Source organism: Arabidopsis lyrata, assembly GCF_000004255.2.
Source record: "Arabidopsis lyrata subsp. lyrata unplaced genomic scaffold ARALYscaffold_4, whole genome shotgun sequence".
Lineage (NCBI taxonomy): Eukaryota > Viridiplantae > Streptophyta > Magnoliopsida > Brassicales > Brassicaceae > Arabidopsis > Arabidopsis lyrata.
The window spans coordinates 1895051-1920903 of record NW_003302552.1 but is presented as its reverse complement, the minus strand read 5'-3'; the positions used below and the strand labels follow the sequence as shown (position 1 = coordinate 1920903).

The window sequence follows — 25853 nt, the reverse complement described above, 5'->3', positions numbered from 1 at the left end:
AGTTGATGAGCAATACGAAGAACCACAACACAATTTCTACTTTGATTGAAATACTTAAACAAATCAAAATAATCATGAATAATAAAAATAGAAAACTATAATTATTGTTTACATGATGATTTGATGATGCGTTATTTGTGAAGGGATGAAGAAGAAGATGAAGGAAGCCACTGATATTCATGTTGATGATACCTACACTTGAACGATCTTGGATGCTTCGACGGTGAACACACACACTTCTTCTTTCCATCGCCACCGTCACCACCGCTACGGTGACCAGCAGTGGCTTCCACATCTGTTGCCACCGTCACTTCTGCCACCGGAGTAATTTCGTGGAAGCTCTCCGGAGGGATAACAAGAGGTAGAAGAATTTTGTAAATATATCTTTTCAATTCTATTGAAATTTCTTTTCAATTCTATTAAATTGTTGTAGAATATTCGTAGAATTTGAAAGAAAGATTTAAAAAAATATTTACAAGTACTTACAAATCTGTATTTATGTCTTTAATTCCATTCTATTAAATTCTATGACATTCTTTGCTTCAATACCCCCCCTAAGACCTGAAGGTTCAGATCGATCCCGCCCGCATCATCCAAATAATTTTCTAGCTAATCCATAAATAGCACTCCAATTTCCGACGGAAATCGAACCCAAAAATGTGCGAATTTACGCCTTAAGATCTAGGTTTTCATCCTAAACCTAACCATCATAGTTACGGTAGAAATAATGTTCCTACCGCAAAGACTTGAATCAAGGACCTCCCAAGTGTTTTTCACAAGGATACCACTATACTTATGTTAGATATAACATTATTATACTATACTAGGTCGAAACCCGCGCTACGCTGCGGGTATTTTTTAAAAATTTGTTTTATTTAAACAATCAAAACCAAAACAATATAGTATTTATTATTGGAATCAATTAGTCTGTCGACCACAAGAGACATCAATCTCTCTTGAGAAAATTATTAGACAAACACAAGTTACGAAAATTTCATGAAAATATAGAAATCGAAAAAGATGGACCAGACTTTGTTATGGGTTTTTAAAATGAATAGGCTAAACAATTCATAAACATTGGTTAATATAATTTGGTTTATGACTTAAAATTAGAATGTTCAAAGATAAATAGTTACAGAATGACGATCCTATGGTTCTTAGCATTTTAAGGGAATCCCATCTTTCTCTTTGTCTTTCTCTTAACTTATATTTACCAGGCCGGCTTAAAATTTTTTTTGACCTTGTGCCCAATTTTTTGTTTTTTTTCTGAAAACTTAAGGTCTTATTTGCAAAGATTTAAAATTTAGGACCATTGTTTGCAAAAATATCAAAAATTTAGGACCTTTAAGCTTTACAAAAACTGACAAACAAATGTGGACCTAGTGCTCTAGCACTGTCAGCACTGCCTCTAAGTCGGGCCTGATATTTACCATTAAATGTTCTTGGAATAGAGTAGGTCAAGCGTTTGAGCCGGCAGCATGAGATCACCTTCATTCAAAGCATAAACCACAAATACAGAGTTAATTCTCAACTTTTTGATATGCAGAATTATATATTTCTATATAATAGATCAAAAATAATAACCAAATTAATCAATAACATTTGCGATATTTCAGCCAAAATTTACAAACAAGAAAAAGAGCATAAATCCAAAATAAGTCAAATTGCAAATGCAAACTTCACTGGGCTACACATTTCTATGGTTAGAACATAGAATAAGTTGACCAATTTTCCCTTTAGGGATTTCATTTTTGAACAGAAACTAACAAAGTTTTGCGCTTTATATGCAGATGATCAAGTGAAACAAGATACATGTATAATAGGAACATAGAGATTCAAGTTTGACTATACATCTTGAAGTAACAAGACGGGATAATAGAACATGTGTGAGATTACAATCCTAAGAGTGTAATGTTCTTTACTGCTGTGAATTTCTTGAATTGAAATAAAAAAGAAACGTAAACCAATTTAGCAATCGTAAACTCTTATGAATAAACTATGATTCTAATTATGCTTGTGTACCACAAATAATTTTAACAGAAATAATCTAAGGTTTTTGGAGTATAATATTCACTGAAACATATTTACATATATCAGAATATAAAAACAAATCTAACATTTATAAAAAGTTAAACATATACAAAACATAAAATAATAAAAAAACAAATATAAATATTAACTACACGGTACATTTTTTTGTAAAAGTAAGATATAAAAAATATTTATTAGTGTATGCATATATAAACTAATAAAATAAAAACAATTAAAATACGAGCAAATATAAAATAATATCTGAAGAACCTCTTACATTTTTACCGTAAAACTTATATTAAAACAAAATTAATTTACAAAAGTAACACGCGGTGTAAACTACTTGTTAAATTCACTTCATGCATGTTGTTCTCTAAAACCATTTGATGTCAAACAACTTTAAAAAAAATAAAGAGGGTATTTTGTTTTCCATTTTTTGTAGATATTGAATTATTAAACAAATTAGAAATTTATTTATTATTATCAAAAAATTAAAATCATTATGTGTATGATTGTATTAATTTGATTAGTTGTCTTTTTAAATAGGGGCTTTTGCAAAAATGCCACTTTTCAAAAATACCTCTTTTTAAAACTTTATAAAAAATGCTCTTCGTTTACAAAAAAACTAAAATAAAAAATTCTCTTAAAAATATAAGACTTACCCAAATATGTATGTAATATTATTAAACATTCACAAACTACATTTCTATGTATCTAAAATCTTATAAATACTTTATAAATACCTTATAAATGCATTTTAAATACTTTTAAAACCTTTAAAATATCTTGTAAAACTTTTGAAAACCTTAAAAATCCTTTAAAATAACTTGTAGAACCTTTAAAAATACCTTATAAATATCTTTAAGTAGTAGTTACAATTCATAAGTACCTTATAAACCTAATAAAACTTTATAAACATTTCCGATTTAAAAAGGGGCAGTTTTGAAAATGGATATCTAAAAGAGGTATTTTTGAAAAAAGACACACCAAAAAGGGTATTTATAACAATTTCCCTTTTAAATAATGTGTTTTTTTATAAAAAGCTGATGTGGCATGCTGGAAATCTGATGTGGCAAAGAAGTGATGTGTATTAATCGAAATGTTTTTATTGGATAATGATTTTAATGAGGTGTCAGCCTGAGAAAATCCCAAAATGCTGATCTGTCAGAATTAGAGAGATCCTTAGTGTTATTATTGTATTGATTATGTCTTTTTGCGCCATATGTCACACATATGTTCTTGTTGTCGCTTGTAATTCCGAGACCACTATCGTTTAGCATTTGATAAATATGTGACGCATAAACCAAGTTAATTAATTAAGATCTTACATTTTTATAAGATTACTATTTTCTATTTCTTCGTCTACTCACACTATTGTTTCTCCGCCCGCTCATACTATTTTTTAATTCTGATTGTGAGCATTGGGAATTTGAGATCGAAACCTTCAACAAATTATACTGTCATCGATGATCGATCTGATATGTTGTTTAGAGTTATATGTTTATTGCATCCAATTTTGCATCGATGGAACTTCGCATAGACGCATACAATTGTAGAATATGTCTTGCACTGTGGAAGAAAAGCTTGATGTCTTCACAATACGATATTATTACGTTTGTCTCTAGTTTTCTTTTTATATAGTATTTTTTTTTTTTTGTCAAAGCGTTACAAATCAAATGTCATGTTATCTTCCATACTCCGATGTAATTTGGATTATTATGGGACAACATTATAAAAAGACCCAAGAAAAAGGTAAAACTAACCAATTACCAAGTTATACTAGTCTAGTGATTACCAAAAAAAAAAAAAGTTATAGTAGTCTAGTGGTTCTAACCAAGTTTAAGTCTAACTAGGTCAATTTTTTCTTTTAAAACGTGTAATTATTTAAATCATTCTTATTTGGCTAGTCGAAATGAAATGATGATGATTTAGGATCATACTTTAAAACTAAAAACTAACCAAATATTTGAACATGATAAAAGTTACGTACGTTTGCTTTTACCTTTACAAATAATAATGAAAATTCATTGGCCGTGCGGACAACAAGGATAACTTAGCATGGTTTACTTTGAAATGACAAATGAAAATAAAATGTCAAACCTTTTCCATTTTCTTCATTTATTGGCCGTGCGGACAATAAGGATTACTTAGAATATAAATAAAAGTTAAGTGCCATTTGTTTACTTGTTACAATGTTTAACGTCAACGTGGCCAACATTATGCCAAAACTTTTATCTATAAAAGACAAGAGTGTTCTTAGAGTTATACACTTATATTTGTCAAACACACAAAAATTAAAACATGTCGATTCACATAGCTTCATCGATCCCTTTAATGGTCGAGAAGAAGCTCACCGATATGGTGAAACCCTCAAAACATATTCCTCAACAAACACTTTCCCTTTCAACACTTGACAATGATCCTTACAACGAAGTTATTTACAAGGCATGTTACGTTTTCAAATCCAAGAACGTTGTTGATGATGATAACCGGCCTGAACTTTTGCTTAGGGAGGCCTTGTCCGATCTTCTTGTGTATTACTATCCGCTTTCGGGGAGTTTGAAGCGGCAGGAGAGTGACCGGAAGCTTCAATTGAGCTGTGGCCACGATGGAGGCGGTGTGCCGTTCACGGTAGCTACTGCAAATGTGGAGCTCTCTTCTTTGAAGAATCAAGAGAATATTGACTCGGATACGGCCTTGATGTTCTTGCCTGAACTTCACGTGGATAACGATGGTTATCGACCTTTTGCTTTGCAGGTACACAAACCATTTATTTTTTTTAGGTGTTTTTTTTTTGGGGGGTTTATTAATTAGAGTTTCAAAGTAAAATCTAAGCTCATGGTTTGGTACGATTTTGGTTTCCCTTCGGATTTGGTTTTTAATCACATTTTAATTTCTCCTTAATTTTCAATGATAATTAGGATTTAGATTGATTTTTTTTGTCTTATTCAAATTCTGAGTCTGATTTTTTTCGAATATAGGAAAAAAAATTCCTTTAAATCATATGCTAAAATATGATTTGGTTTTCGGATCGGTTATTTCGGTTCATCTCAGATCGAGTCTAAAATAAAGTATATTTACTAGAGTCATTTTTGTAAAAGTTGCTGGATTTTGTATTTTTAAAATTTTATATATATATATTAGACCGGTGCTGCATGCCCGGCTAGAAATCTGCAAATTCCGCATAATTTAGTCCAATTTGGTCTCATCTAAATAATTCCATGCATTTATTTTACAGTACTGCGGCCTGATTTGGACATAACTAAACTAAAATGATATAAATTTTAGATGCATGTGGCAAGTGACCAAACTTTTTTCACATCAACTTTACTAAGAAATAAATAATTTTTTTTTTTTTGAATAGGTAACCAAATTTGAATGTGGAGGATTTATCTTAGGGATGGCAATGTCACATGCAATGTGCGATGGATATGGAGAAGGTCATATCATGTGTGCCTTGACGGAGTTGGCCAACGGGAAGAAGAAACCGATGGTAACTCCGGTTTGGGAAAGAGAAAGACTTGTGGGGAAGCCTGAAGATGATCAACCTCCATTTGTTCCCGGCGACGACACGGCTGCTTCGCCCTACTTACCAACGGATGATTGGGTATGTGTGCACACAACAAGACCCTCACATACTATATTAATCCAAAACAATAGTATTTTAATTCTATCCATGTTTATAAATGTATTCAGGTAACTGAAAAAATAAATATTAGAGCCGATAGCATAAGAAGATTGAAAGAAGCTACATTGAAAGAGTGCGACTTCTCTAATGAGACAATCACTACTTTCGAAGTTCTAGGAGCTTATTTGTGGAAATCAAGAGTTAAAGCTCTCAATTTGGATCGAGATGGAGTCACAGTTTTGGGTTTATCAGTAGGAATCCGCAACGTTGTGGATCCACCTCTGCCCGATGGATACTACGGTAATGCATATATTGACATGTATGTGCCATTAACCGCGAGAGAAGTGGAAGAATTTACGATCTCCGATATCGTAAAGCTTATAAAAGAAGCAAAGAGGAAGGGTCACGATAAAGATTATCTCCAAGAAGAGCTTGCAAACACTGAAAAAATCATTAAGATGAATTTAAAGATCAAAGGAAAAAAAGATGGGTTGTTTTGTTTGACGGATTGGAGGAATATCGGGATCTTTGGATCGATGGATTTCGGGTGGAATGAGCCGGTGAATATCGTCCCGGTGGTTCCATCGGAGACAGCTAGGACGGTTAATATGTTCATGCGACCATCTAGGTTGGAACCGGATATGGTCGGAGGGGTTCAGATTGTGGTTACATTGCCAAGAATTGCAATGCTTAAGTTCAAGGAAGAGATGAAAGCTTTGCAGTAAAGCTTGTTTTTATCTTTTTTTGTTTTAAAAAATCATAAAAGAATATAAAATTTTTTGAAAAGACGAAGTCTACATCTAATGTTACTAACATTCTTAATTTAAATCTAATTAGTTAATTTAAGAATGGATAATAAAACTTATTACAATATGAAAAAATAGAGAATTCAGTCACAATATATCATTTTGATAGTCACAAATCACAATATATCATTTTGATGAGATTTTTTAAAAAAACTTATTACATCTTAACTACATATAATAGTCACAATATATCATTTTGATAAGATTTTTTTTTTATCAGTGTCATTTTTGAAATTTTCACACATTAAAAGAGGGGAGAATAAGTAGAATAACCTATATACGAAGATTAATAACTAAATAACATTCTATTTTTAGAAACAAATAGAGTTTTTTTTGTTTTTCTTTAACATCTAAAATACCATTTCTCTAGTTCACTAAGTTACCTACTGACATTAACAATACTTTTCTTATCTGTTTTCCAAAGGTGACTTCACTGGGTTTCAATAATCGTGAAAATCTTCATTAATTGTAAATGGTGATACAAAGCAAGCTTAAATACAAACTAAACTAAACCAAATATACTAACCAATCTAAACCATAACTAAACCAACTATATACACTCTAATACTGGGCTCGACCTTAGCTATTGAACTTCTCAGCACCAAAAGGGTCGATGATGCGAGGTATGGAGTCTACAGCCACCGCCTGGATGACAAATGGTTGGCCGGAGGAGCTTCCACCATCCTCAGACAGCTCTTCAGTGACGAAGAGTTAGAGAGTCTGAGCCGAGAAATCAATCCTACAGTTTCATCTCCTTTAGATTCCCATCGCTGATCCTAACTTAGCTCCCAGGTGGTTTGTCTGCCTTTCTCATGTTCTCACAGGTCTAATCTGTATATATAATCTTAAATCAAACTTCTCCCAAACCAAGTAAAATACACGTTTCTTTATGATTCGAGTGTGGTTGAATAACAAGCTCTCACTGCAAATTGAGGACGAATACTCCATTGAGCAACACATGTTCTTCCAAATTGTATTAGAGCCATTTTGTTTTAGCTCAATACACTCCCTGAAACAACAATTTAAACATATCTTTCAGCCTAAACACTCTGCCTTTCTGTTACAATCATGAACCAAAAAAGCTAAATCATTTCAATAGAAATCCGAGCTGGGCGAGTTCCACACGCCACAAGTTTGCCCTTTTACGGGGAAAAACAGAAAACAAATCAGTCCAAAGCAAAGGAAACTGTGTAAAACCTCGAAAACGTCGTATGGTTTCAATCTCAGAAGAAACTTTAAAAAGAGAGAAGATTTGTGTGCAGTTGGAGAAGGTTGAATCGTACCGTAATCGAATGGTCGACGGGAGAAGGCAGAGCTGTGCGAATGGTCCGAGACAGAGAGAGAGATAAGAAAGCTGAGTAGAAGAAACGAATGAAAGGAGGTTGCTAGAAGAACGTAGCCCTTTTCTTATTTTAAATTTTTCTTTATATTTATTCTCAATTTTTATTACAAAAGAAAATCAAGAAATGTAATAGTGATATTATAAGGTGGGGGAAAAAGACTAATAAGAAATCAATTTTCGTTGACAATCTGATTGCTATCTGCATTATGGTTTGATGAAGTCCATGAATATATATATATATATATATATCTACAAAACAACATAATTTGTTATTCCTGATGATAGTCAATGAAAAGACACTTCTTCAAGAGGAAAGATTGATATTTATATATTAGATTCACTTTCTTCTTTCTAATTATCTCCTACTGCATGTGCTATTAGCAAGTCTTGTTCTTACTCATATCAACAAGTTCCTTAATAAGTTTCTTCTCAAAATACACCAACACCACTCTTCATAAGATTTAAGAGGATGAAGAAGTGAAAGCAATCAGATAGCTAAAAAAGAAGAAGATAAAGAACCTCTTCTCCCAACGATTGGCACTGAAAAGAGATGAATGGTGTGATCATCTAACTGAGACTTATTAGATAGATATGTACACACATTCTTTATCACCATCAACGCTTTGCCCATCTCTGCCCTTGCCGCTGCCTTATCAGCCATGTCCCTCCCTTTCACAAAGATGGATCTGCCGCCGCATTTGCTCGTGGATTTCCACTATCCCCAACATTGTTTCAACCTTACTCTGCCTTCATGGCGTCCGCACTCTGACCCTAAAGCTAACACCCTTCCGTTATGTTTCCTTATTCTCTCTGTTTCACCTGCATAATCAATTAACCCAAAGAAATGCTTGATCATAACAAAACCAGTATGTGCCATTGTCTACAAACACCACTTTATTCGTTGCAGCACAAACTTACCTTGGACACTTGGCCTAAGGTCATTGGTCTACTTGTTCCAATCATCACAGTCCTTGAATCTCCATTTTCCATGTTCAAATATTGTTGTTAATGTTACCCAAAACAAAAACAATTATGTATCATAAATTTTCACAAGGAGTTTCATAAAAAGAAAATTTACCTGAATCGTTGTTTTCTTTTAAGAGCATCTTTATCGGTAGACACTCTAAAAGTGTCTCAAAATATTATATTTTAATAACTATGATATAATTTTATTATTTATTTAAATAATTATTCAGAAAGTAACTATTTAATCTGTTAAAATATGACATGTGTAAAGCAGAGTTTCTCAAAGTTTCGCTGCAGAGACATGTTTCTCACCTTCTCTCCTCCTTTATCATTATTTTTTGTTTTTTAATTAGTAAAAACTCATGTGAGACACTCCCAACGGAGATGGTCTAAGCTTTTTTCTATTTCCTTGAGAGGCGATGTGTTAATTATATACAATTTTGGGTAACAATCTTCTGCGGGTGAAACGCAGCGTCTTGTAAAATACAGGTGGGCCGAGGCCCATCGAACCGCCTTTTGAATTATAAAGCTAACTCCAATTTTGGAAGTGTAAAGCTACTCGGTCGAGAGGTCTCTCTCTTTTTTGCGTCAGCATAACTGCAGAAGAAGCAGCTATTCCGTAAGTTGTCGTTGTACGAATTTTTGATTGATTGGGAACGATTCAGTTCCGACTTCGATTTCCATATCTGGCTTTTTCGCCATTTGTTGAAATCTATTTGGCCTGTGACATAATCCGAGAGAGAAATGAGAAATAGTTTCATAAGCTGTTTTTTTTTTTTTTGGTAAAATCATAAGCTGTAAGCTGTTTGTGTGTTTTAGGGTTTTTCGGATTATTTAGTGTGATTGTTTAGCTAAGAGATGATTCATGTCGTTCTCTTGATTCTTTGATGAAAGTTAGCTACTTGCATTGAGTGATTTGATTCATCTTTTGTTTGATTTTGGATGTTCTTAGATGTGAAAGATTGAATCTTTGAGTTGATTGAGCTGATGATATTGATTGTATAGATCAGTGCAAATGTACTTAGGTTTGATTTTACATTGATTGTATAGATTGTATAGACTAAGCATCGTCAAGCCAATGTATATAGACTAATACTTTTTTGTTTTTTTGAATAAATGTAAAATTACATTCATCAAAAAACCTTAGTTACATTAAATACGTCTTTTAGCAAAAAGACTGTAAAAGATGTGACTAATAATTTTAAAGTATTAATTATAAAAGTTATTTCTTAAAATTAATAATCATCTTTTTCATACTTTTTACTTATTGTAGCACCTTGACAACATATTGGATATATATAGATTACAGTTTTAAAAAGACTTAAAATTTTGTTGTTGTTGACATTATAGTTTCTTCAAATCTAAAACCACCAACGTTGTGTAATATTTAGATTTTATTAGCCCCAAAAAAGCTTTATTCCTTTTATTTTTTTAAAAAAGGTACATTAATGTTTTCATTGTTCCTAAATCCTAAGTAATAAATAGTTAAAATAAAGACAAACTGATATTGTAGTCTATAAATAGTTTATCGTACAAACTATGCACTGGGTCCATTGTTTGTGTGGTGGGACATTGAGAACGCGCCTATTCCAAGATGGCTGAACACTGAAGACGTTCTCCACACCTTGCATGCTACTTTTCTCAAGCTTGGATATCAACGGGCAACGGAAATGGAAATATCCGTGGTAGTTGAATCATCAACCTCAGATAAATTCCCCAAGAAAACACGGGCCAAGTGGGCCATTCTTGCCAACCCGGATTCTGGCTTTAAATACACAGATTGCATGGAGAATCCGCGTCCGGGGGAAGTGTACCGAAAAGATGAAAAGGACAAAGCTTATGAGGAAATCGTAGCCCAATTGAAATCGTGGATTCCGCATCAGAATATGGGTACTACCGCTGTGTTGATCTCGGGTGACTTTAAAGTTTTGGATGAGTGTAGAGCTCTTAGGAAAAACAACATCAATGTGATAGTAGTTGTACGGAGCAAAGCAGGTCTGAAGATAGGGGTGCTTGAGGAACTTGTAGATTTAGGGGTAACCATCATCAGCGATTGGGAATGGTTTCTGATGTATCCAGATTACTGTACACCATTCACTGCTTTGGAGAAGCCAAGAACCGAAGATGGAGATGGAGATGGAGCAGCCTCTGCGATGAAGCCAGTTCAACTTATTTGCTATTCTACTTAGCTATTATCTATTATGTAGTTGGAACTCCTAATTATTCAAGATTGTACTTTCCTGCATTTTACTGTTACAATCTAGTTCTATTGGACTATGTATGGTTTCCTAATTTCTCAACTAAAAAGTTTTGAAATTATGATATATTACATTGACGAATTTTACAACTGACAATTATACCATCTTATGAATATCCACGCTGCCGATTTCACCTGAACCTACTTTATGAAGACCCAAACCTGCCGATTTCACCTGAATATGCTTTATGAAGATCCATATCTGACGGTTTTACCTGAACCACGTTGAAGATCTCCTGTAAACTTATCGCATTTAATTTGCATAATAAATCGCATTCTCTGGGATTTGAAACCCAGACCTCCGGATGTAGAAGCATTAATGAACCTTTACTTAAACTAATGGATTAAAGGGGTTCCATAATATTTAATGGTAAACCATTTGAAATTTTTTAATGCATGCATGATCAAGTTCAATCTTCAAACATATGTCTTATGCATGATAATGTATTTCTGGTAAACCATTTGAACTTTGGTTTGTTTTTTTGTTTATGTGTGTGAGCATGAACCTTCGAAAAGATTATGATCCTGGTGTGTTTAGGTATAAAAAGAAATCGCAATCGTTCTAGAATTATTTTGATCCATTAACTAAAGGCAATATGATAGCACTGATGTAATTTGTAACGTTGAAACGAAGTTTGCACATAAGAGAAAAAAAAAAGACAAAAGACAAGTTATTTATCTATACTATTAATTGGGAAACATTTTGTGAACTACAACATTGTGAGGGTAGTTTAAGACTAACTAAATGAATTTTTACCTGGGTAATTTAGTAAATAAACAACTACTACAACTAAATAAATATATTTGATTCGGATCCTTCTTTAGTTTTTTGCAAAAACAAGTAGCGAGATTAAATGATTAAATGATCCAATATATTCGGAGATTTGCTTCGTCAATATTTTTGGTATGATTTGTCTACAAAAACAAAAAAAGAAACAACAATAAATATTAAATAATAACTGAATATTCAGCATCAATATATCTATTTCGAATATAAATCGAAATATTTTGTATTTTTCAATTTGTTAGAGATAAAACAAAAAAATCAACATAAATCGAATGTCATTAATTGAAAAATACAAAATATTTTAACAATAAAATCTAAGTAATAATATTTATGTTATAAATATATTCCGATATTTTCTCATTTACTAAATATAACAAATTAAGTACATAGCCAAAAAAAATATGCGACATACATTCCATCCAATATTTTGTTTTTGTCAAATCGTAATATGTAAACAATTAATAGTATAGATGTAAACGTTAAATTATTAGCAACTAAACTAAATTAATAATAGAAATAATATGTTTTTAAATAAAATTAAATATTTGCGGGTTGGTAAATGGGAAAAATGTCGGAAAATGCGCGAACTTTTCAAATTTGGGACAAAAAAAACATGAACTTTCGAAATGTTATTTAAATCATATAGTTTAGTTTGACTTTTGATAAAATGGTTAAATTTTCGTTGACCTGGCCGTTTTGGACATGTCGTTAAATTTCCGTTAACGAGAAGATGACGGGGTTAACTTTCCGTTAGAAATCTCCGTTGAATTGAAACGACGTCTTTAAGAATTGTTCTTATAATTTTATAAAAATGTTTTTTTTAATATATACTTCCAGTCTAACTATAAATATCACATCAATTCAAAACGACGTCGTTTCGATTCAACGGAGATTTCTAACGGAAAGTTAACCCCGTCAGCATCTCATTAACGGAAATTTAACGACATACCCGAAATGGTCAAGTCAAGGAAAACTTAACTATTTTTTCAAAAGTCAAAATAAAATTTATGATTTAAATGACATTTTGAAAGTTCATGCTTTTTTTGTCCCAAATTTAAAAGTTCGCGTATTTTCCGACATTTTTACCGTTGGTAAATACTAAAATTATAAATATTTATCAACGATATTATCAATTTTGCAACAAAAAATATTTATTAACGATGTTACCAATCTATAAAAGTTTATGATATTAATAGTGTAGATTTATGCTATTAATTGGGAAGCATTCGATAAAATATAACCTTATAAAAGGTAAATATTACAAAAAATGCCATTGATATTTTTAAATTTGAAGAAGGACAATTAATAAACCGAAACGGGTAATTGTGTATAATTAATTCGAAATTGCATATATGTAAACTAAATTATTTTCGTAAGATATTATTATATATTTCGAAAATGGCAATCTAATCTAATAACAAATTATCATTTGGTTTAGATTTTTAAAAATTCCTTAACAATACTATGCTAATTAATTCTGATTGGTACACTTGGAAAAAAGATTTTTCAATTTTGATTTTCCAAATATGAAAAAACATTTTTTATATTTTTCGTATATAATCTAAACGAAATACTTCCATCCTTTAAAATACAGCTTATTCAAAAACTAATTTTTTGGATTCTAAATTTGTAAATATCTAGAAAATATTTCCAAGATAGATTAAAATATTTAACATTTAATTAGTGTTTAAATGATATAAAATTTTAGAATTTTTTTTTTAAATGGGTATTTTTCATTATTTTAAATATATATAACTAACGTACTATAATAGTTACTATATCTCCAAATAAATTATTCAATTTCAAATCAAATCAATTATTTTATTTTGTATCAAATTGTTACAAGATTTTGGAATACACATTCTTCTAGAATTGATTATTTTATTTTTCAAATAACATTAAAATAAATTTAAATACAAATGTTTTAATTTTTAATACAAATATTTCAAAATGAGAAATCTTAACTTTAAGGAACTATTGAATTCAAATCAAGATGACTAATTTAACTAATTACAAGCTACTTTTTAATTTACACAGTTTTTACAATTAATTCAAAATGATTCTCTAAATTTATTCACATTAAACTATCTCTTAGTTTTATGATTTTGTTAAGATTAGTTGATAGATCATTTATTTTTTCAATTTGTTTTCATGTTTTAATTTACGGTATGTTTACAAATTTTAACAGAACATATGTTAATCCCCAAAACTTACAACCGTATATTGTATGATGTTTAAAGATAAGCAAAAATGAACTCGGAAAATGATATTTAATGTAATATAACGAGAATAGGAATTACGAAACAAGAACGACATGCAAGAAGACAGGACGGGATAAAAACATAGATTTTAGATTAGAACAAGTTACAATTCAAACAAATTAACGTTTGCAATCAAATATGTAACATGTGTTTTCAATTTATATAGCATAAAAATGTTCAAAATAATAAATGTTATTATAGTATGTTCTATAATAGTTAAAATTTAAAAAACAAACAAATGTAATTTAATATTTATGAACAAAATATAAAGCAATAAGAATAAAGAAGTCAATTAATTTTGTAATATTTTTATTATATCATCATATAATAAATATACTATGAATTATATTTGTGTTTGTCCCAAACAAGATATCGAGAATTTTTGTTTCCGTCACGTCCTATTTCTAATCGGGAATATAAAATTTGTCTTATATTAGAAATGCATTCTCTTATGATATATAAATTGGAGAACGAGTAAGATATAATGGAACATGATAAAATTGAATGGGAATTACGCCTATCTCTAAATATTTATATTTCTCGCAAACGTATTTAATCATTTTAACAGTTTTATCTACGGTTTGATAGTTTACAAGTTTAATGTTCACAAGTTTAATAAAAAACTATCTGACCATTAACTCGATTCATTTTGATCTCGGTCCGACAGTTTGATTGTTACGAATTTTAAAATACTACTAAAATCATTATTATTTCAAATATTTCAACCAACTAATATGAGTTTTGGTTATAGATACTATAACTATATAAATAATTTTTTTAACATCAATCTAACTTTTTTATTATATCATATCATATAAAAGTATACTATGAATTATATTTGTGTTTGTCCCAAACAGGATATCGAGAATTTTTGTTTCCGTCACGTCCTGTTTCTAATCGGGAATACAAAATTTATCTTATATTAGAAATGCGTTCTTTTATGAGACATAAATTGGAGAACGGGTAAGATATAATGGAACATGATAAAATTGAATGAGAATTACGCCTATCTCTAAATATTTCTATTTCTCGCAAACGTATTTAATCATTTTAACGGTTTTATATACGGTTTGATAGTTTACAAGTTTAATGTTCACAAGTTTAATAAAAATCTACCTGGCCATTAATTCGATTCAGTTTGATCTTGGTCCGACCGTTTGATTGTTAGGAATTTTAAAATACTATTAAAATCATTATTACTTCAAATATTTCAACCAATTGATATGAGTTTAGGTTATAGATACTATAACTATATAATATTTTTTTTACATCAATCTAACTTATATTATATTTCAATCTAAGATTTTTTTCTAATATACTCTTCAGTTTCAAACTCCAAAAAATGACTTATGGTTGCTATTGTGTCATAAGCAAACATAAATAACATTTTATACTTTTCTGTGTACATTATAATTTATTCAATACAATATATATCACTAAAACAACAAAATAATCATATATTTAATAAAAATTTATTACAACATATTTATTAAAATATGAAATCCCGCACGTATGTCCGGATCAGGATCTAGTTTTATTTTAGAGAAGAAGAACAACACCCCTCGGGCCATGTACATGGGCGGAGGCAGTGTGTAATTAGGGGGGTCAGTTGACCCCTATGAATTTTGAAAATTCTACTACATTATATTAAGAGTAATTATAATGACCCCAATGCATTACAGTTTTTGACCCCCATATCAAACTAATTCAACTATATGGGATAAAAAATTGTCATTAAAACAACAAAAGAGCCAAATAAGTTTGGTTCATTAGAATCTTAAATCAAATTCTAATGTAACAAAATTAAAATTCCGTGACTTATTTAAAATAAAGTTCAACTAATGATCTAATATTATAATTATTTATAAAAAACCCCACAATTTTTTTTTGCTTTTGTTAATCTTTGTAGACCATAAAAAAAAATTATAAATATTAATTTGGTTGATTTTCAAATATATTTTTTTTCTTAAGCGTAGATTATTTCTAGACAAAACTAATAATAAATTTTATATAATATACTTATTAAAAACTTTGACCCCTATAACAAAATTTTCTAGCTCAGCCACTGGCCATGTACTCTTCTTCTTAGTCTTGTTCACGTAGATGCTCAATTAGGTCTTTTGCTTCTTTGGGTCATCTTGTTCATCAAGATCCTCATCCTCTACAATGTTTAATAGCATATTCAAAATCATGTTTTCTTTTCTAGTTGATCAAACTCATTAAGAAACCTGAGATATTAAAACTTGCCTTCAGATGAGTCTTCATAATCGATCTTCGGGGGTTCAGAAAACATGGCATCAACCTAACAACAAAGTGTCAAATTTGAAAGTAAGAAAAATGACAAAAAAGTGTCATTATATTTTTGAGTACTGTGAGAGAGAGAGGACAAACACACCTTGTAGCACGCTTTCCCAGGGCAAACGGTGCAGGTCTAAACCTGCGTATTGAGGAAGCTTTTCTGGAGGCTCTTTTGCAGGCTCTTCTGGACATACCAGAACTATGTTGTATCCACGTTCTTTTAAACTGAAAACCACCGCCGAGAGTTTCAGCAAATTATGGTAATCCATTATAAACACTTGTGTATTATCCGGAGGTAGATTATAATCCATAAGCAACCCCGTATACAAGACGATATCTGTTTCAGCAAAGGAAATAGTAAGCCAGATGACAATCATTATCCACGATTGAATCAGACCTAATTGTGGAAAGGGATGAGAAGATTAACTGAATGGGAAGTATGCAACACAGATTCCAGATGAAGTTAAGCTTTTTAAGACTTGATCAGAGATTTCTTTTAGGTCGCCCATGGCATTGATGGTGATTGGACCATCGATGCCTAACTTCGCCAACGCTAATTTTATACACGGACCGACCTTACCTACATCGTAATCATCGGGAACCGGACAGCCGTTGATGTCCCACCACACCGTCGTAGTCATCTAAAAAAAAAAATCAAAATTCGCAGTTACATCTTTAATCTCTACAATCAACCATCAAATAAGCAATCTGGAGAGATTGAATCCACCGACCTGAAACAAGAAGAGATTGGTGAATCAAATAGCCGAGGAAGATTTTGGTATGAGAGCTAAGATGGTTTCGATCCCTAAGATAAAACTAAAACATCAATCAATCAGATTAAAATTCATTGATACAATCAAACATCATATACGCAATTGGAGAGATTGAAATCACCAGTCGATTCCACGGACGCAATTCCACGGACACAAGTTCCCAATTTTTAATCAATACAATAAAAACGCTAAGAGTCTCCAGGCCTGACACCTCAGTTTTTTAAGCTATACTAAGGTTGACACCTCATTAAAATCATCGTCCAATGAAAACATTTTAATTAATACAACTCAATATTTATCAGCCAGTAAAATTTCTTCTCCGTTCCACATCACTTTTTTAAAAAAAAATTGTTGCAAAAAGTATAAATCGCCGAAGCCTAATTAAACAGTTTGACAGCCCATATTGGTTAACTGTTTACATAGAAAATTAAAAATCTTATTGAACCCATAATTAAAAGTCCATTTAGGTAACTAGCCCAAATCGTAGAAAATAAATCGGTGAAGAAATTACTGTCTCTTCATTGAAGAGAAAACCAAAGCTGCATAATCTTACTCACCAAACCCGAATTGAATCGAGAAACCGATATCCTGTTTTGATTATTGATCTCATGATTCTGGAGATCGAATTCGTAAAACTGTGAGAACTCCGATGAAGTCTATTTTTTATTTCCCTCTACTTCACTTTCTTCCTCTTCTCTCCTCAGAATTCCTAGCCGCTCTCCTTTGTTTATTGTATACAGATGTTAAAACTGTAGGAAACAAAATCTCTAAGGAAGATGAAGAAGAGAATTTCGATCAGAGGAAGCTCCAAACAGATTCAACGATGTTTGATCCAACATAGCACCGTAGTCCACCAATGGAGCGTGATGGTGGAATCGTGGCTAGATCGGTTTAAGGACAAAGTGGTGGTGGTATGAATGAGTAAGCTAAAGTGAAGAAGATTGTGTTTGAGATAAAATTGAAGTATTTTTATGCATCTGTTGAGATTAAGATTATGAAGGAGTTGAAGAGTTTTACTGATTTGGGTTTGAAAGAAGCTAAAGCATTGGTGGAGAAGACTCCTCCGATTTTGAAAGCTTGATTGTCTAAAGAAGAAGGTGAGAAGATCGTTGAGAAGTTGAAAGCATTTGGTGCTAAAGTTGTTTTTGGAGTAGAATCATCAATTTGTTTTAACGTTTGTGTTACTTTAAAGCTTCCATTTTTTTTCTTTTGTTCCATCTATGAGCTCATGATACAAGCTAATTTTTTTTAAAGTCATAGATTACACTTGCTCTAAATTGGGTTTGAGAGATGAAAAAAGGATATGATGAATTTATTCAATAGAAATCATTTTTTTCCTCGCCATGGCTTTTGATTTTCTTTGAGCTTTCCACAAAACATTGTGTTGTAAAATTCTCTCCTATTTGCCAAATCACCCATCATCAATTCCACAAAATTCTTTTAAAATACCTATGCAATTATCGTTTTAACTTTTTTTTTTAAATGGACTTCGATGATCTTGTGGTAATTGGTGGAGATGACTCCAATACTAATGCTTGTCTCTTTGCCGAACACTTAAGGTATTTTTTTTTAAGTTGGTTAAAATGAATGAGATTCACTTCTCTCTGTTTTATGTTTTGGTGATTGGTTTCCCATTCGGTTTTCAAAGCTAACAACATGAAAACTCGGGTTAGTGGGTGTCCCAAGACAATCGATGACGTTTACTGTGATTTGATATTATAAAACTGGACTTGAGATTAGTTCTTGAACCAAGATCCACCAATTACTTATATAAAATGTAACTAAAGCAATTGTGTTCAAAGATATAAACACTCAACTTTCGTTTAAATCATTTTTGATGAGGATTAATCTTATACAATGGTTTTATGAATAAAAGTTATAAAAATCATATTGATATGTGAATTCAATTAATATTTGAAGCTTAAGGTATATATCAATTAACAATACCCGCAGCGAAGCGCGGATTTCATCTTAATTCCTTATAAATTCATGAACCAATAACCCCTCCTAAATTACCCAAGTGTGTAAGGCCCATATCCAGCCCAGTACATTAGAAACGTTACTCTTCGTTCCCACTCACAGAACCAACGATTTACAGAGAAAGAGGAAGAAAAAGACGCAAAACCTTCCTTAAACCCTAAGAACTCTGATGCATTCAGCGAACCCAAGCTCTCGACTTTTTCTATACCCATGTAAATCAACATCAACCCAATATCCAATCTTCAATTTCCCCAAATTTTCTTCAAGAAAATTCGTCAAGTCTCTGAGAACTTCCATTGATTACGAGCAAGAAGTATCGAAAGAAGAACTCGTAGTACCCAGTAACGTAACCCGTCGTCTTCCTATCATAATCAAAAAGTCTGGCAAAGTTTCTAGGTACTTCATCAAAGGAGATTCCTTGGAGTTGCTATGTGTTGATGAAGAAGAAGATGATTCGACGTCGTTTTGCCTTGGCCTCGACGATGGTTTCTGGAAATTGATTAGACTTTCATCTTCAGCTGCAAAAGACTTCTTTTTACCGAAACAAGTCAGTGACAATTACATAAGTTATGTCAAATGGAAGTTTTTGCACAGAGTTTTCAGCTCTGCTTTACAAGTTCTTGCCACTCAGGTACAATACTAGACTTGAAATTGGACTTTTGTTACAAATTTTTGAGTTGTTTTTGTTACTTCAGGCGATGTTTAGAGCCATAGGAATTGGACAATCTCGGTCACTTGCTTCATCTGCTGCTTTTAATTGGATTTTGAAAGATGGCCTTGGACGGTTAAGTAGATGTATATACACTGCTAGTCTTGCTTCTGCTTTTGACACTAATTTGAAGGTAATTTACTTCATTATATTGTAGTTCTTGAAACTTTGGAGATTTTTTGTTACTTATATACTCTTAGAATTTTGCTAAATCTAGAGAGTTAGGTTTTCGACGTCTGTACTCTTCAGTCTAAGCATTGGAGTGGAGTTAATGACTCCAGTATTCCCTCAGTACTTCCTTTTGCTAGCTTCCATCGCTAACATCGCTAAACAGATTAGTCTGTCGTGCTACTTAGCAACCGGTGTAAGGTTTCCTGTTCGTTATTTTTCATTTGTACTTAAGTGTTTTATGTTTGGTGTTTTGGTTTGACAGCCAATTGATTCGACATGTGCAGTCAGCTGTACATCGAAGCTTTGCTGTAGCGGATAACCTCGGTGAAGTCTCTGCAAAGGCACAGGTTTTTTTCAGAAACCTACTCGAGTTTTCTATAGTTTGTATTCCATCTACATGCATTGATATTATTTTTGAATTTCCAGATTCAAACCGTGTGTTTTGATAATCTTGGTCTCCTACTGGCGGTTCTTCTAAATATGCTATTCCAAAACAACCAAAGGTTAGATGATTCTAGTACTGTTTAGTTACTTTATTTGCGAGATTCGTTGCTGAATTTTCTGACTTGCTAATGTGCTAGACTGCAGGCAAGTCTACCTTTTGTTCTATATCCAATTTTCTCCACGTTTGATCTCCTTGGCATTTATCAAGGGCTCAAGCATATCAATCTGCAAACTTTAACCAAGGTAGCTTTTTGTTATCTCGGTAACGAGACCCAAACAATGGAGACTACTGTGTTATAAGTTCAGTTTATCTTTTTCTTATCAGGATAGGCTTGAAATAATACTGGAAAGATGGATTGAATTCAGGCAAGTACCTTCCCCTGCCGAAGTGAGTGAAGAGGAAGGAATTGACCTTTTAGGGAGCAGAGGTGAAAAACAAAAAACCTCTTCAGGCTATTCACTTTTAAGACATTGCTAAATAAGGTGAATCCTACATACGTTCTTTGTAGGTAGCAAAAGGGTTTGGCCCATTAGAATCGGATGCTTAGATCCTAAGGCTCAGATTCCTACACTATCGATGATGGCGATGCAATCACTCTGCAATGATGATAGTTTCTTCATAACCATTGAACTTTCCTCTAAAGGTTTTAGAAGAACACCAAAAGTGAGTTGCATATATGCTTAACTTATATGTACTCATATCCCTTCAATTCTCTGGTTTGATCCTCGCCACTTGTAAAATATTTAGCCGGGCATCGTTATTTGTCTGCGTGAAGGAGCCAACAGTGTAGACATTATCACGAGTTTGTTGCAGGTAAAGATTCAACTAAATATAATCAATTTAGTAAAAGTTCATGATAGTGTCTACTGTTAACACATTGTGGTTGGTTTGTCAGACATGTTACATACGTAAAGCCTTTGGAACCAATCGAATCAAGAGAAGAGACGTATCATTGTCAGACTTGACGCTACAAGATTGGTCCTTACTCACAGGAGAGAGTAAGCGAGCTGCACGAGATGATATTATCACACTGAACAGACAACTGCAAGAACATGGATGGATTGTGAAGAATGTTTTGTTGTGTGCAGAAGAACAAGTTAGATATACTTTCGACAAAACCCAATTGTAACATAAAAGAGAAGGATAAGTTAATTGTTGTTTAGCACACAAAGATGGTCTGTAAATTGATGCGTAAGTACTTTGTTAAAACTCTACGTGGCAATCTATACACAAGAAAGGTGTTACAATTTACATTAGGCTTCTTTTGTTTAATGTGAAAACATCAATCAATTTGAGAAGGAACTTGGCTCAGTGCTGTACATTGAGTATTCACTCAAGCAGATGTTTGTTCTCTCCTCACTCCATTTCAGAATCTCCATAGCTAACTTGAGCGATGAATCAACACTGTTCGGGTCCAAACTCTTACTAGAAGAAACAAACAGCTTTTTCCCGGTCAAGGAAGAGTAAAACCGCTTGAACTTAACCGCCATGAAGTGGAAAGCGAGCTGACCCAAAGTGGGGTTACCATTGTTAGAACCACGGTGATGACTGACCACAGGATTGAAGTCTTGGAACCACTTGCAGTGTGACAAAGGAACGCGTTCTACTTTTTCTTCGAGGAGATCGTACTTGTTGAGTATTAAGAGGAAGTCCATGTGCTCAAAGATGGGATGAGTGATAATGCTTTCAAAGAGTTTCTTGGTGAGTAACATCTTGTTGGTTCCATCTTCTGAAACCTGGTCGTAGTCACTCATGGAAACAACAAAAACAACCATCCCAACGTCTTCAAACATATCTATCCATTTGCAGTTTTCACCGAGGCCTCTGGAGGGTACTCTTATTAACTGGTACCTGAAAAAAACACAAAATATCTTCAAATATTTTCGAAAACTGACTGAATATCATAAACAAATAATGGAATCAGTATATACTTACCTGAGCAAGGAATCATGGTGATCAGAAGGATCAAGATTCTCTTCGGATGCAGTCTGTGGAAATGAGAAATCGAGAGAAGCTAGACCACTCGACGAAGTGACTCCTTCTGCGTATAATATATCCAAATCCGATGGCTCATAGTCTGGTGTCAATACGTCAATAGCCTGAAGAATGAGAAAGCAGCTTCTGAGAAGACTAATAATAACTCATAGTTCCACTTCTCAGTAACCAACAATATGGAAAATTTAGGGCACAAGAGATAGTGAAGCACTTATTTACCCGTTCCAAGAAGTAACTAGCAACACTCGGAAGGAGTCCTAGCTCGCTTCTTCGCTTGTATGTAGCTTGGATCGCTGTATCCCTCCATAACTCTTCAACCAGTGGCGCATACTCACGGGAAGCTGCAGGGAAAATGACACCGAGATTTCCAGCAGCCATAGTCTTTAATAGCCAATCAGAAAATGCTTTAAGCCTTGGGCCAATGGAGTACATGGTTTTGTTGTTGCTTTTAGCATCTCCTGTTCGTACACAGAAATCAAGTTAAGACGCCAATGCGTCACACATATACATAAATTCATGATTGCTCTTGTTCATAGACAAATTCTCTCTGGAAACTGAAACTTAAGAATAAGTAGGAGACTAGGAGTTGTAAAATCTATGCACCTTCATCTGCAGGAATATTTTCAATGACACACTGCTTAGTGTTCCTGACAGCAAGAGCTTCTTCTTCAAACCGCTCCCGGCCCTCAAGAAGCATACCGAGATAACCATACACATTGGTCTGGATAATCACCTTTATATTTTCACGCTCATCTTCCAAGAATGGCACGTCCTTGTAAAGGATCTTTGCCTGAACGACAAAATGATTCAATTGTGTTATAGATTTTGGGGCTTACGCTTATAAGCAGTACAACATATACCAAACAAATCTCATAACCACTAATGAATGGGTAAGATTTATTTATATGGAGAAGCTCATACCTGCTTGAATATGGTACTAGTTCCAGAACCTCTGTTTCCAACCAACAAAATTTTCTGTAAAGTCCTATGCTCAAGATGGTCCAAAATGCTTCTGCTATTTGCGCTATACAGTTGTTCCCCAGAAGCATTCGCAGTAGATTTAGATGGAACAGGAAGAGACAATACAGCACATAGTAACTTAGTCCCAGCCTGAAAAGCAAGCAAAAGTTTGTAATCTTTAAATCAAAGAGGAAAACAAAATTGAAATGGAATATAGATTTCAGGCAAAACAACAAACCTTGCCCCATATGTATCCCTTGGTATTCTTCTGTCCTTCTTCTTGATACGATCCATCTTCGTTAACCCAAAAATGAGGGTTACCCGCACATTGAACTCCTGCCAACTGCAATACATGACGATAGAAAAAACAAACTTAAGTCATCAATGACATCAACTGCTCTCTTTAAATCAAGAATTGCATACTTCAAAAAGATTCCAACCTGCAGCATTCGTAGCTCCACTTTTGTAATCTCGCGTCCGTTTATGAAAACTTGAGTGTTTCCATTGCTAGCTTCTGGACTAATAGGACCTCCAACATTCAGATGAGGACTAATAATCTGATAAGGCTTTTCTCCTTCCTGTGGAACCCCAACAAAAATATATATAAACGTTCTCGACACACTAGAAAACTAAGACAGATATCTGAAAAGGACAGTAAATATTATTCACCTTTCCCCAAAGTCCAGACACTTTATCATACCAATAGTCCCCCGGTTTCAGCTTCTTCGGAGGATTAGAGCAAGTCTGAAGTGTAACCAGCTCTTCAGGGTAGAGAGGTTGTCCATTAACATACACATACTCAGCCGGTAATTGATTAGCTTCACAAAACCTCTCAGTCTTCATAATCTGTTTAACCTCCAAATCATTAAGTAACCTCTTAAGCATCCTAGAGCATTTCCCTAAATTCCCTCGCTTCGATTCATCAATCGGAAACCCAATACAAGTAACACATTTCCTTCCTTCAGGCATAGAACCCATAGCTCGAAGCACACAGCTGCTACAATACTTAGCATCACAAACAAGACACACTTCCTTCTCCGTAAACCGACTTCCTTTAAAACACCGATAACAAGACCCCTTTTTACCTTTCGTCTGAGGCTGTTTCTTAACCGGTACAACCCGAACCCGCTTCTGGTTACAACTCTCCTCTTCCTCAAAACCATCATCAGAAGCAATACCCAAGAAAGTAACAACTGGTTGCTTCTTACCATCTCCATTACTTTCACTAACACAATCTCCAGTAACCCGAGAAGACGGATAATCCATACTCAAAACCGACTCATTAGATTCCCAATCCGGTACTAACGGATTCGATGATTCATTCAAATCTAAGCTCTCTTTCACTGAACAACTAACCCTAGATTGATCAAAACTAACAGAACAAGACCTCAACAATAACTCACCAGAGCTACTTATTCCACAATCCTCACCATCACCACCTTCTTCTTCCTCCGTATGCTCAATAACCGAAGTAGGCGAAACAGTGATGGAATCAGAAACCAATTCAAGCTCATTAGATCCACAATTAGCAATAACAGAAGTAGGAGAAACCGAATCTCTCAGAAACTTCTTACTACTCTCCACAGCTAAAATCGGTTGAATCACAGGAAAGGACATGTTATCGGAAATACAAACCGGAGACACAACGGCGGCGACGGGGATTTTCTCAACGTTAATCGGAAGAGCACAAGGGATATTGTATGATAATGGTGGACCATCGTATTCTTCAGCAAACAAACAACAATCATCTTCTTTCATCTTCTTCAATGGCATTTTCAAGAAAAAGATAAAACCCTAGGCTTTTGCTTCAGAACTAAGCAAACAAACACAAACAAGAACACAAGTAAAATCACACAAAATCAAAGAAGAATCATTTTTTAGGGTTCTTGTTGAGCTTCTTCACAAGTGGGAGAGAGAGAACAAGAGAGAATGGAGAAGAAAGGGATTGAGAAAAAGATGAAGAAGAAAGAACCACTAGCTGGAATCTTGTCCGATATTTTTTTAAAGTTTGCTTTTTGGGAGGAAGAAAAAAAACGTGGGACCCAGTTTAAGATGGGATTAGGGACAAAACCGAAATTGTCTTATTCGACGTCGTTACGAGTTCGGAATTTGAGCTGTCTGATCACGTGGGATCCATGAACAGTAAAAACACTCTGATCTTTCACTTTTTTCCTCTGGTTTGGTCCGAAATTTACGGTAATAAAATATTGATTTGTTTTGCTTCAGGGCTTGTGTATTTGTTGGGTTTTGGTAATCTTTGAATTTGAGATTTATATAGGCCCATTAGTGTATAATATTGACTATAACCTCGAAAGTTTTTTCATGGGCCCATGAAGTTGCCCATTGGCTAGCTAGAGCAAATAAACCGAACCGAATGTACCGAACCGAAACCGAAGCAAAAAAAAACAAACCGAAATGAACCAAAAATTTGAAAATAACCGAAT

The 25853-nt window shown here is 33.3% G+C and overlaps 5 protein-coding genes and 1 long non-coding RNA gene across 6 annotated transcripts; 2 read left to right on the top strand and 4 right to left on the bottom strand.

Annotated features, from left to right (window-relative positions):
* Positions 1–21: 21 nt before the first annotated feature.
* Positions 22–4140, bottom strand: LOC9316576. The gene is made up of 3 exons (XM_002878644.2): positions 4132–4140; positions 1380–1488; positions 22–406 (listed from the first exon to the last, which is right to left on the bottom strand). Exons 1-3 carry the CDS (start codon positions 4138–4140, stop codon positions 132–134), a joined length of 393 nt encoding a protein of 130 aa, XP_002878690.2. The 3' UTR covers positions 22–131.
* Positions 4141–4266: 126 nt separating this feature from the next.
* LOC9314757 (spermidine sinapoyl-CoA acyltransferase) lies at positions 4267–6463 on the top strand. The gene is made up of 3 exons (XM_002880462.2): positions 4267–4788; positions 5396–5638; positions 5728–6463. Exons 1-3 carry the CDS (start codon positions 4333–4335, stop codon positions 6382–6384), a joined length of 1356 nt encoding a protein of 451 aa, XP_002880508.1. The 5' UTR covers positions 4267–4332; the 3' UTR covers positions 6385–6463.
* A 436-nt stretch (positions 6464–6899) lies between these two features.
* On the bottom strand, positions 6900–7952 carry LOC110229453. The gene is made up of 2 exons (XR_002332852.1): positions 7749–7952; positions 6900–7474 (listed from the first exon to the last, which is right to left on the bottom strand). It is a non-coding gene; the product is annotated as an uncharacterized LOC110229453 (long non-coding RNA).
* An 8103-nt stretch (positions 7953–16055) lies between these two features.
* On the bottom strand, positions 16056–17330 carry LOC9316574. The gene is made up of 5 exons (XM_021027074.1): positions 17271–17330; positions 16804–17017; positions 16474–16713; positions 16326–16380; positions 16056–16239 (listed from the first exon to the last, which is right to left on the bottom strand). The coding sequence occupies exons 2-4, from the start codon at positions 17015–17017 to the stop codon at positions 16376–16378; spliced, it is 459 nt and encodes a 152-aa protein (XP_020882733.1). The 5' UTR covers positions 17271–17330; the 3' UTR covers positions 16056–16239; positions 16326–16375.
* A 1874-nt stretch (positions 17331–19204) lies between these two features.
* On the top strand, positions 19205–21710 carry LOC9314755 (protein root UVB sensitive 4). Its single transcript, XM_021027971.1, has 10 exons — positions 19205–19760; positions 19825–19971; positions 20056–20202; positions 20294–20356; positions 20436–20512; positions 20591–20696; positions 20779–20881; positions 20963–21117; positions 21202–21267; positions 21350–21710. The coding sequence occupies exons 1-10, from the start codon at positions 19299–19301 to the stop codon at positions 21581–21583; spliced, it is 1560 nt and encodes a 519-aa protein (XP_020883630.1). The 5' UTR covers positions 19205–19298; the 3' UTR covers positions 21584–21710.
* Positions 21654–25389, bottom strand: LOC9316573 (extra-large guanine nucleotide-binding protein 1). The gene is made up of 8 exons (XM_002878641.2): positions 24079–25389; positions 23850–23987; positions 23648–23752; positions 23371–23559; positions 23053–23239; positions 22669–22907; positions 22390–22553; positions 21654–22305 (listed from the first exon to the last, which is right to left on the bottom strand). Exons 1-8 carry the CDS (start codon positions 25180–25182, stop codon positions 21741–21743), a joined length of 2691 nt encoding a protein of 896 aa, XP_002878687.2. The 5' UTR covers positions 25183–25389; the 3' UTR covers positions 21654–21740.
* Between the last annotated feature and the right edge of the window lie 464 nt (positions 25390–25853).

Coding starts and splice junctions, on each gene's coding strand:
- LOC9316576 (XM_002878644.2), bottom strand. Junction 407..1,379: donor TGACAGTGCTAGAGCACTAG/GTCCACATTTGT, acceptor AGAATTGAAAAG/AAATTTCAATAGAATTGAAA.
- LOC9314757 (XM_002880462.2), top strand. CDS start 4,333: ATGTCGATTCACATAGCTTCATCGATCCCTTTAATGGTCGAGAAGAAG. Junction 4,789..5,395: donor ATCGACCTTTTGCTTTGCAG/GTACACAAACCA, acceptor TTTTTTGAATAG/GTAACCAAATTTGAATGTGG. Junction 5,639..5,727: donor ACTTACCAACGGATGATTGG/GTATGTGTGCAC, acceptor AAATGTATTCAG/GTAACTGAAAAAATAAATAT.
- LOC9316574 (XM_021027074.1), bottom strand. CDS start 17,017: ATGACTACGACGGTGTGGTGGGACATCAACGGCTGTCCGGTTCCCGAT. Junction 16,714..16,803: donor TGTTGCATACTTCCCATTCA/GTTAATCTTCTC, acceptor TTGCTGAAACAG/ATATCGTCTTGTATACGGGG.
- LOC9314755 (XM_021027971.1), top strand. CDS start 19,299: ATGCATTCAGCGAACCCAAGCTCTCGACTTTTTCTATACCCATGTAAA. Junction 20,357..20,435: donor AAGTCTCTGCAAAGGCACAG/GTTTTTTTCAGA, acceptor TTGAATTTCCAG/ATTCAAACCGTGTGTTTTGA. Junction 20,513..20,590: donor CTATTCCAAAACAACCAAAG/GTTAGATGATTC, acceptor CTAATGTGCTAG/ACTGCAGGCAAGTCTACCTT.
- LOC9316573 (XM_002878641.2), bottom strand. CDS start 25,182: ATGCCATTGAAGAAGATGAAAGAAGATGATTGTTGTTTGTTTGCTGAA. Junction 22,554..22,668: donor CTAGTTACTTCTTGGAACGG/GTAAATAAGTGC, acceptor CTCATTCTTCAG/GCTATTGACGTATTGACACC. Junction 22,306..22,389: donor CACCATGATTCCTTGCTCAG/GTAAGTATATAC, acceptor TGTTTTTTTCAG/GTACCAGTTAATAAGAGTAC.